Source organism: Oryctolagus cuniculus, chromosome 1 (genome assembly GCF_964237555.1).
Source record: "Oryctolagus cuniculus chromosome 1, mOryCun1.1, whole genome shotgun sequence".
Classification (NCBI taxonomy): Eukaryota; Metazoa; Chordata; class Mammalia; order Lagomorpha; family Leporidae; genus Oryctolagus; species Oryctolagus cuniculus.
In genome coordinates, this window is record NC_091432.1 from 215,632,834 (window position 1) to 215,644,227 (window position 11,394).

At 48.5% G+C, this 11,394-nt stretch overlaps 1 protein-coding gene across 5 annotated transcripts in view; it reads right to left on the minus strand.

Moving 5' to 3' along the window:
* Positions 1-491: 491 nt before the first annotated feature.
* SUSD1 (sushi domain containing 1) overlaps positions 492-11,394 on the minus strand; it is a 143,337-nt gene continuing 132,434 nt past the window's right edge. For 3 of the 5 annotated variants that reach the window (XM_070055600.1, XM_008252259.4, XM_070055605.1), the window contains 2 exons: positions 1,406-1,505; positions 492-1,052 (listed from right to left, as the gene is read on the minus strand). In XM_070055600.1, the coding sequence (XP_069911701.1) occupies positions 525-1,052; positions 1,406-1,505 (628 nt within the window). In that variant the 3' untranslated portion in view covers positions 492-524. Of the gene's footprint in view, positions 1,053-1,405; positions 1,506-11,394 lie in introns of those variants that run through there. The other 2 variants (XM_070055604.1, XM_070055613.1) reach the window with 2 other exon arrangements.

Here is an 11,394-nt window from a genome sequence, read left to right on the forward strand (position 1 = left end):
CGCCGGCACACCGGGTTCTAGTCCCGGTCGGGGCACCGGATTCTGTCCCGGTTGCCCCTCTTCCAGGCCAGCTCTCTGCTGTGGCCAGGGAGTGCAGTGGAGGATGGCCCAGGTGCTTGGGCCCTGCACCCCATGGGAGACCAGGAAAAGCACCTGGCTCCTGGCTCCTGCCATCGGATCAGCACGGTGCGCCGGCCGCAGCACGCTGGCCGCGGCGGCCATTGGAGGGTGAACCAACGGCAAAGGAAGACCTTTCTCTCTGTCTCTCTCTCTCACTGTCCACTCTGCCTGTCCAAAAAACAAACAAAAAAAAAAATTACAGATAGCATGGTCCCCAGCTCCTGCAACACATGTTGGCCATGGACTTGATACTGTTTCAACCCATTGTTACTACGGTACCACTGAACCCAAATTCCCAAAGGGAGGCACAGAGTGTTTTTAGGAGATATTCAGTAATAAGAATAAACCAAAGAAAGAACAGTCTCCAATTTAAAAAAAAAAAAATTCTTATTGGAATGCAGACATTAGTTTTGAATATACAGAACAAGCAGAATTGTCCCGAAGCAATGCTGCCTGACACAATTACAGGGCACGACCAGGCTCATAGATCTTCTAATTAGTACACTGATTAAATATGGGGAAAGGGCTGCTTGAAATGTTTGCCCTTGTCTCAATCTCACTGCAGGCTGGACATAAGTGGATTCTGAGTCAACGAACAGAGCTGCTCTAGAGGCCAAGGCAGAGATCTTGTCCGAAGGAGCGGACCCTCGGGCATCGCTCAGAGGAGGTCCCAGCCCAGACCCAGGCGGCCTGTAGCCTGGGCACTGGGCACCAGGAGTTTCAGGCTCAAAGACACAGAACTGGTTCCATCGCAGGGAAGCCCTCTGGGGTCGGGACTTTACAGAGACAGTCACCATCTGGAATCCAGGAATGAGGCCAAGCAGCGAGTGGGGAAAGATGTGGGTGCACACATTCCACGGCTGGAAGTCCCATGGGGCCTCTGTGCGGGCTGTCAGAACACCTGCCCCGGCAGTAGCACCTCCATCTGCCATCTATGAGGAGAAAGAGAGAAGAGGCAAATAATGAACACACCGTGGCCTCCCCAGCAGGCATCCTCGTGCAGCGCACATCTGTCTCCCGGGATGGGGAGGTGGGGCTGGGGAAGCAGCGTGGGCGATCAGCTGCTGCTCTGTGTGTGGCCGGGGCAGCCCTCACAGCCCCTGCTTTTCTGTTGCCCGTCTCCATCCCAGCTGCAGCCTGCTTAGTCACGCCTTCACCTGCTGAGCCCAGGGCAGCCTCTACCCCCTACCCCTGCGGCCCGCCTCTGCCCCAGCTGTTCTGCATGGCTCCAACCCCAGAGTCCCCTCCATTCCGCTCATTTCTCAAAAATGACAGCCTCACATACCACACTGCTGAGAAAGAGAGGAACACGAGAAGCACCACGGCGGCCACGGAGCCCAGTCCCACACCCAGCATCTGCGGCAGCAGCGGCAGCGGCGACAAGGCTGCGGGACAAAACCACATGCTGAGCTCACTGCGCACCTGCACCGGCGCCCTCCGGGGAGGCCCACTCCCGTCTCCTCCCCCCCAGCCTGGTCCCGTGGCACAAAGAATCCCAAGAAGGCCCATCGTGCCCTTGTGCCTCTAGAGTGGAGCCTGTGGATGGGGGAGGGGCGTCTCAGAAGGCCACAGCGTGGGGTATTTCTGAAAAGGAAGTGGGGAATCAGATCAGGGTAGAACTCCCAGGAGGAAGAAGCCACTGGCCCGGCTGTTGCTTTCTGCTGTCCCCCTCTCTAGCCAGTTACACTGGCAGGTTTGGGGGACAGTTTTCCTGGTATGGAGAAGGAAGTCACTCTGACATCACTTGAACTTCAGCTCCAAAAGGGATAGCTTCGCTGATCAAACAGAGCTAACACCCTCCTGTCATCTTCCCTATACCTCAGTGAGGGCAGTGTCGTCTTGCCCTGCTGAGCAGGTGGCTGGGAGTTTAGAATAAGAACACGGATGTAAAAGTGCTCTCAAGGATACAGTTCTATTGGGGCGCACTGCTGCCAGCTCCGGGGAGGTCACTGGTTGTAAACTGACGAACACCCACGTGTGAGCTGCGCATCTGAGCCAAGTGACTGCATCAGCACCACATGGCGGCACAGGCTGCATTCTCATCTGCAAATGTTGACTTAGAACACCCTAGGCAGCAGATACAGTGACAGGTTCCGAGCCCCTCACAAATAGCAACACGTTCAGTTACCTAAATCACCCTCTCTACTCAGCACTATTATTATTGTCTTTTTTTTTTTTTAAGATTTTATTCATTTATAAGGCAGAGAGGGGGGAGACAGAGCAAAGAGAATCTTCCATCCACTCCCCAAATGGCTGCAACAGCTGGGGCTGGTCCAGAAGACTGAAACACCATCCGGGTCTCCCACATGGGAGGCAGGGACCCAATTATTTAGACCGTCTCCTGCTGCCTTCCCAGGTGGATTAGAAGGGGGCTGGATCTGAAGTGGAGCAGCCGGGACTTGCACCAGTAGCCTGATAGGGGCTGCCAGCATCAAAGGTGGTGGCTTACTCCACCAAGCCACAATGCCAGCCCTATCATTCCCTTTTTATGGTTGAAGAGCCAAGGCACAGAGTGGTTAAACACGACTATGTAATCTATATGAAGAGCTCTCTGGTTTTATTGGGAATTCTGTCTCGTATACCCGGCAGCAGCAAGAGCAGCCATGAACACACCTCCTGTGCAAGAGTCCTGCAAACAAATCCTCAAAAAGTCCTGTCAACTGGCTTCCTAGAGAAACACAGGCTGCCTTTGGTATTCGGAAGGAATGGGCCTTAAAACTCTAGATGCAACATTCTGTACCTGAAGGAGAGGCAATAATTAAATTAGAAATTAGTAAAGAACATTAATATTTGAAGAGGGACTTCAATTATGAGGAATTAAAACAGTGCAGTATCAAGATAGGGATGAATATACAGAACAAAATAGCCTACGACGCATTAAGAAGCCCACATCCTGGCTTTGACACCCACCTGGCTTTGACACCCGCCTCCAGCTTCCTTCTAATGCACTCTCTGGGAGGCAGCAGGTGCTGCTCAAGTGGTTGGGTCCCTACCACCTGCAAGGAAGACCTGGCTTCAGTTCCCAGCTCCCAGCTCTGTCCAGCCCAGCTTCAGTCATTGTCTACACTGGGGAAGTGAACTTGCAGATAGGAATACTTTCTCTCTCTTTCTCTCTCTCTCTCTCTCTCAAATATAAAAATTTTGAAAAGAAAGTCTAGAAGCAAGACCAATGTTGCCAAATAACTTCAAAGCTTAAATACCAGGGTCAGGTTGTCCAAGTCTTTATCTGAACACTACCACTCCCTGACTGTGTAACTTGGAGCAAGTTATTCAGCCATTCCATGCCTCAGTTTCCACACTGAAGGATGCTATAACAATATGGGAATGAAAAAAACAGTATCCACCCTACAGGGCTATTGTGAGAAATCAGTGAGTTAATAAATGTTAGAACCATGCCTGGCATCAAGTAAGCAACAAGAAAATATCAGCTACTATTACTATTACTATTGTTAGTTTGTTAGTTTCAAATCATTGGGTAAATCCGAAATTATTAATAATCATACTTATTCATAGTGTTGAGAAACTTGGCTAACCATAAAGTAAGTATGATTAGAGCTTATACAATATACCAAAGTAAAATCAGATGGATTAAAGACTTGAAACTTACAGAATTAGAAAATGTTAGGGAATTTTTATCTAATATTACTGTACACAAGAATTTTCTAAGTATATTTATTGACACAGAAATCTTGAAATAAGAGAATAAGAGACTTAGCCATATTAAAAGCATACAATCCTGGCCGGCGCCGCGGCTCACTAGGCTAATCCTCCACCTTGCGGCGCCGGCACACCGGGTTCTAGTCCTGGTCGGGGTGCCGGATTCTGTCCCGGTTGCCCCTCTTCCAGGCCAGCTCTCTGCTGTGGCCAGGGAGTGCAGTGGAGGATGGCCCAGGTGCTTGGGCCCTGCACCCCATGGGAGACCAGGAAAAGCACCTGGCTCCTGGCTCCTGCCATCGGATCAGCGCGGTGCGCCGGCCACAGCGCGCCGGCCGCGGCGGCCATTGGAGGGTGAACCAACGGCAAAGGAAGACCTTTCTCTCTGTCTCTCTCTCTCACTGTCCACTCTGCCTGTCAAAAAAAAAAAAAAAAAAAGGCATACAATCCTTACACCAAAAACTACTGCAAGATGAAAAGCCCAGTAGCAAACTGGATAAAATATTTGGACCAGGCAAGGAGTTAACATTTAGACAGTGTCACAAATTAATAAGGGAAAGACAAAATGAGCACATTCTATGGAAAGGTAAATCAAATATAAAACACAATTGTAGATGGTCAATAATCTTGGATCAAATGCTCTTTTACAAACCAGGAACATGTAAAGTGACACCGAGATGCCACGTTTGTATACTAAACTGTGTGTTTGAGAGAAAGTACAGCACTGAAGACGGTACGGGAAGCTGGGACTTTCCTGCTCTGCTCATCTCATCCAAGCCACACAGGATTCTTTTGCTGTCGGTTTGTTCTTCCTTTTTCTCTATTTTTAATCACTGATTTCATTGATGAAAATGTTGAAACTGACATTGGCAGAGATCCACACTGCACAGATCCCTGGACTTGATATTAACTGCATAATCATTCAGCCTGTTTCTAAGTCTACAAACAGCCCTCACATTCCCACAGTACCCACAGGACATTGTTCAATGTTTGCTGAAGACAAAACACATTCTGGCTGCCACACATTTCCCTGACCAATGAGTGGCTCAGTGCAACAAGAACAGGGAAGCAATTCAACCTAATCTGCCCTTAGAACACTGATGCTGATTCCTGGGAACTGCTACTGCTATACCGCAAGAGACACAAGCCATCACGTGAAGACCTTTGGCCTGGCCTTGGCCTCAACTTACCACCATCTACACTTTTGGTGACAAAGTTCCTTACTCTTTATTCATTCTAGTCTTCTATCACTCCTCTTCTCCCAGGTTTGTCAAAGATCCCTCACAGTGATATTATCCATCTCATCTAAAAGTTGCACACACCTGCTAGAATGCGCTTCACCCAGGCTGGAAGACTTTAACCCATGTAGGGTAGTCCGTTCTTCCATTGCTCTCAAATACCCTCTTGCAAATCATTGAGTCAGAAGCAAAGCTGAAATACAGGAACTTGAATTACTCCTGACTCCAAGAGCAGGATCCACCATACACAGTGAGCTCATGTCCTTACTCCAGACATGCGTATTAGAAAATAGCCTTTATTGGCCGGCGCTGCGGCTCAATAGGCAAATCCTCCGCCTTGCGGCGCCGGCACACCGGGTTCTAGTCCCAGTCGGGGCACCGGATTCTGTCCCAGTTGCCCCTCTTCCAGGCCAGCTCTCTGCTGTGGCCAGGGAGTGCAGCAGAGGATGGCCCAAGTGCTTTGGCCCTGCACCCCATGGGAGACCAGGAGAAGCACCTGGCTCCTGCCATCGGATCAGCACGGTGCGCTGGCCACGGCAGCCATTGGAGGGTGAACCAACGGCAAAGGAAGACCTTTCTCTCTGTCTCTATCTCTCACTGTCCACTCTGCCTGTCAAAAAAAAATAATAATAATAATAATAGCCTTTATTTATTCCGCATAGCACAGTTCTGTTTCTAGCTCCAGGCACAATTCTTGCTGGTAGAAGAGTTCCTGGTTCCACGTCTTTCTCCTACTTTGCATAGGCACTCTGAAAGGCTGAGTCAGTCTAATCAAGAGTGCTCATGGGAGCAGCCAAGCAGGCTTCTTTACAAGTTTGCTCCAGTAGTTCCTTCCTAAGTAAATTTACAACCAGCCAATTTGAATTAATGTTTTCATAGCAATGCCATCCTCTGGCTTCCTTCCCTTCCACAGCCCCATACCACGGAATCATTTTTATTTTTCTTGTGAATCACTTGTAGAATATTCTTTTAGAAACCCGAGTGAGTGAACCATGCATTATATCATGCCCGGATCAATTACTCATTCCAGGAGAAAGTAAATTCCTGAGGACTGACTTCCCTTCTCAAGAGGGGGAGTGCTCACGCGGAGTAGTGGGGCCTCTTGGGTTTTATCCTTAACCCTTTCACTGATGGAAGCATCTCTGGTGCTGAGGAGGAAGTTAGAATGGCCCTTTTCCTATTCCCACACTTTGTGACACTTGAGGACTTTTGTGAGTGTGGGTGTTCACACAGGCATGGTCATTTCCTGAGAGTAGCAGTTCTGCTCACCAAATGGCTCAAACAATTAGCCCCACTAGCGCATCCAATTTCTCGTTGCCATTCTAGTGTTGTCTCCCTTGAATTCCCTGAAGAGTAGAGATGGCAAAGGAAATCAAAGTCGACCAGTAACTTAGAGATCGGTGCTGCTCGATAAATCAGCAACACTGTTGCATTCATTTGTCACTGAAGCTCAACAAATTGCCAAACTTGGAGAGCTGTAACCCATTGACAAGCTCAGAATTCCAGCAATCAGGAGTTCAGGGGCATTGTAACTGGTTCTCTGCCATCTCACACGGCTGAAATCAAGGTGGCAGGTGGGCTGCACTTCCTGGTGGAGGCTCTGGGGAAGAATCTGCCTCCAGGCTCACTCAGGTCATTCACCAAATTCAGTGTCTTGCAGCTGTAGGATTAAGGTTCCCATTTTCTCACTAGCTGTCACCAGGGGCCACTCTGGGCTCCTACAGGCCATCCTCACCCCTGCCACATGGCCCCTGCTCTCTAAAGCCAGCAGGAAAATGTCACGCCCACCCTTTGAATCTCCAATTTCTCCATCTCTGATGTACAGGGCCCATGTGATTAGGTCAGCCAAATATGCATATCTGTCTTTTTGGGACCTCAAGTACACCTTTAAAATCCCTTTCCAGGAAGGGTGTTTGGCCTAGCAGATGCTCACATCCCATAGCAGAGTACCTGGGTTCAATCCCTGAGTTCACTCCCCGGCTCTGGCTCCTAATTCCAGCTTCTTGCTAATGCAGACCCTGGGGAGGCACTGGTGATGGCTCTAGTAACTGGGTCCCTGTTACCCAACTGACCTGGATTGAGTTCTTAGCTCACGGCTTCAGCTCAAAACCTAGCCATTGCGGAATTTGGGAAGTACACCTGTGAATGGGAGACTCTGACTCTCTCTCTCTCTCTCTCTCTCTCTCTCTCTCTGTGTGTGTGTGTGTGTCTACTCTGAAATACTTCTTAAAAAGCCCTTTCAGAGAAACACATAAAATTATGTATGAATGAATAACTAGGAGAAACTAGGAGAAGGTGGGTAAACACCAGAAGCCAGAAACTGGGTAGGGACACATCTCAGAATTGTGTGAAAGTTTAAAATTATTATGAAGGGGTGGGCATTGTGATACAGCAGGTTAAGCTGCCACTTGGGATGTTTGTATCTCATATGGGGGCCAGTTCTAGCCCTTTCTGCTTCTCTCCTGATCCAGCTCTCTGCTAAGGCCTGGGAAAACAGTGGAAGATGGGCCAAGCCCTTGGGCCCCTACACCCGTGTGGGAGATGCAGAAGCAGCTCCTGGTTCCTAGCTTCGGATTGGCTCAGCTTCAGCTGTTGTGGCCAATTGGAGAGTAAACCAGCACATGGTTCCCTTTCCCTTTCTCTCTCTCTCTCTCTCTCTCTCTCTGTAACTCTAACTCTCAAAATCATAAATTTTAAAAACTTAAAAAAATAAAAATAAATAAACAATATGTGTGCAGGTGTGACTGCACATAATACCTATCATCCTTCCTCTATCCATGAGAGATTGGTTTCAGCACCCACCTTGAATACCAAAATTTGCAAATGCTCAAGTCCCTTATTGAAATGGTGTAGTATCTGCCTATAACCTGCACACATCCTGTCATATACTTTAAATCACCTCTAGATTATTGACAATACCAAATACGAGATAAACGCTATATGAATAGTTGTTGTATCACTTAGGTAATAATGACCCTCCCTCCCCAAAAAGTTCAGTACAGACACAATTCTCTTCCCAAATATTTCTGGTCTGCAGTTGGTTGAGTCCATAGATGCAGGACCCATGGATACAAAGAGCCTATTGTGCATATGCGTACTCAAATCCTAGATTTGTATCTTGATGTAAATCTTCTCCAGCTTATTTAGTTTGGTAAGAATTGTACCTACTACGTTTCTTTTCCCAAAAAACCTGCTGTTTGCCCAGTAACCATTTGCCCCAATGCAATACATTCTTACGGAGCACCTAACGCGTGCCAGGCACTGCACCAGCTCTTCCAATGCTCCCCCTCTGGGGTTTTACACAGAATAAGCAAGCACAAGGCAAGTATACACTAGTTGCTCTAAAGTGTGGCAGAATGCCTGGAGAGAGAGGCGGGGAGAGATCTGTCCTGTTGAGAAGATACAAGTAGCTTCAGGGAGGAGATGGCATTTGATTTTAACCTTTAAGAACAGGTGGGACTGTAATAAGCCAAGATGCATGAGCAGATGCCCAGGTGGAAGTCACTGTGCAAGCTGGAAGGCTAAGCAGAGAAAGATGGGCCCCACCCGGGGACCAGCTGGCAGGGCCTTGAACGAAGCACATGAGGCCTTGGCTGCCTGGCTACAAAGTGGAGAACCAGGGAAGAATTATCAGAAGAAATAATAAAATTAGTTCTGCAGTTTAGAAATACAAGAGTACTCCAAAAGTTCACGGGAAAGTGGAAGTAGAAGGTCAGTTTATTTGGTGCAAAAGCACTATGAAATCCAGGTATAGTTTTTCCCCTGAACTCTATGAAAACCCCTCAGCAGAGTCAAACAGGGGTCTGCAAACTGCAGGAAGGAAGAGAATCCTGGACTCTGGGGAGGGGAGATGAGACAGGAAGCTCCCAGTCACCCATGCTACGGGTAGGAGGGCCCAGGCCATGTATGAAGGAGCAGACACGGAAACAAAAGCCAAGAGACATGGCCATGGTGTGATGCTGGCTGGGAGGGAAAGAGCAGCGGCACCAGTGACTCAGAAGAGGCTTGATGCCATGGCTGGAGAACACTCCCTGATGACACTTCATTGTCGTCTCAATAGCTGTGCTCTGTGGGACTCAAGAAATCCCAGACTCACAGAACTCTGAAGCTGGAAGGGCTCCCTGAGGTCCCAGGGTGGGCTCACTGAGCCGCAGCCAAATCCAGGATCAGTCCCCAGACACTGACCGATCAGCAGCAGGTTTCACACGAGGGAGCCCAGGCCTCCACGTCTGCCACCAACCCAACTGCTGCCTCCCCAGGCCCCGTCACCAAGCTCTTTCAAGGGCAATCTGCAAAAGGTAAATAGCGAAATTCATCCCTGCACCAAGGCCAGGATGGGGCTGAGGTTTGGCACCAGGGAGCTGGACCACTTTCAGCACTAATTTAGTTCTTGCCAAATTACTTTTTCAAATGGAAGACTCCAACGTTTGTTGGAAAAAGAGCCTGCCAGAGATGAGTGCACAACACAGATAAATATTTTTCTTCATGCAATTTTTAAAACTGTTTTCTAAATCTATTTGTGTACTTAATACTCTGGTATTAATTTCACAAATAGTACAAATAATTAGTCCCCAATGATAGTATACTGCAACTACTCATCTTAAAAAGAACAAAATATTGCCTCTGATTTAATTTCTAATTATAGCATAGTGTAAAGTAAAAAGTATTATAAATATTAAAATGCCAACACTCAAGCATATATAATATTTCAATATAATTTCAATATAAAATTGATATTTTGATATTTATATTGAAATTGAATTTCAATATAAAAGTGGGTTTTCTATTATCTTCTAGAGCCTTCTAGTGGTTTGAATTCGAAGAGTGAAATTCTCTTCAATACTGGTTCTGAAGCCGAAGGGAGAGAGGGTAATGCCAAAAGCAACTCAGATATTTTCAAATCCTCCCATCAACTTCATCATAGCAGGGTGACTGCAGCCAGCTCTGGCTACTTCTTCCTCCCAGTTTGAGTGTTTTCCAATCATACCAAACAGCCGCTGAGCGGAGCAGATTCTGGAAGCTATTGTGTGTGTGTCCGGAAGCCTGAACGTGTTAATTCTTCTACAAAAGCACCCCTGTTCCTTGGGACAACTCCATCCCCAAACACAGAGCCTGAGGGACTGGACCGCAGAGACATTTCCAAATGTAGCACAGCGGGACTGCTTCTCAGGGCCTTTGTTAAACGCTTCAACAAGCAGCGACAAAACAAGGCCCATCTTTGTGGACACTCCCTTGCTGCCTGGCCATCGGCAACCCGGGATGGCTAATGGTCAGGTAACTTGCCTGGCCCAGCTGAAAAGTCAAGTCCTCTATTCCCCTTGAAGCTGGTTCAGTAGAGATAAAAAAGCTGGGAAATAAGACCTGGGGGTGAAGCAGACAAACGGAGGAAGCCTGGTTCCCCAAGCCCCTCCTAAACATTTCCTGCAAAGCACTCTCTGCTGGCAGGATAACAGATGCCCCATTGTCAAGTGCCATCCCCGGGGCTCCCCCTGAAAGTGAGGTTGAACCGGGGCTTCCTCCCCACACCAGCCTATTGTTCAGTGCTGCTCCGAGGTGGGAGACAGGATGTAAGAGGTTAAACCAATCCCGGGCACTAAGGGCTAAGTCCTCCGCCTGCTGAAAGGACCCAAAACCACAGGCAAAGGTCCAGATTCAAAGGTCATGAACTTGACAAGATTTCTGGTCTTAGCGACAAACTGATAGGATTCCTGGGAATCAAATCCCCTGGCCGGCTGCCTGTTGGTTTTGAAGAAATGTACTGCCAGGGAAAACCCACGCTTGGCAAAGAAGGCCCTGTGGTCGCCTAGTGCCGGGTGTGAGTCCACCCCCCCCACCCCCCACCCCGCCATAACTCTGCAGCAGGGAAGCAGGTTTAAGCTGTGCCTCGCTCAGCAGAGACCCTTCCGCCGTGTCTCTCGGTGAAGACTTGGGAGGAAATGGTCAAGGTTGCTCTCCCATCAGGCAGAACCTGAGGCAGCCAAACTGACTGGCCAAGGGCCCCATCTTGCCCCACTCCAGGGCAGGGGACGCCTGCTTGTCCTGTGTGGCAGGAAGTGGTTATCACCTTGAGACCCCCGATCCCTGCACATCCCCTTCCTTTACCTTTTGAAATAAGGGCACCGATTGCGGTTCTCCGATTTGCCCGTTCATATCTACACAGTGGCTTGAGAATGGTTAAACCTGCCACTGAGTCACAGATTGCAAAGGGCAGCCGCAGCAGCACATCTGGATTTGATCAACAGGGCTTGCAGCTGGGTGCGGCAAGCAGCCTTCGCATTGTCTTGCCCTAGGGTTCCATTTTTATTGTTTGTTGAAGAGTTCCATCCTGAACACAGGACACGTTTTTCTTAAAATCATATGTGTGTGTGTGTGTGTGTGTGTG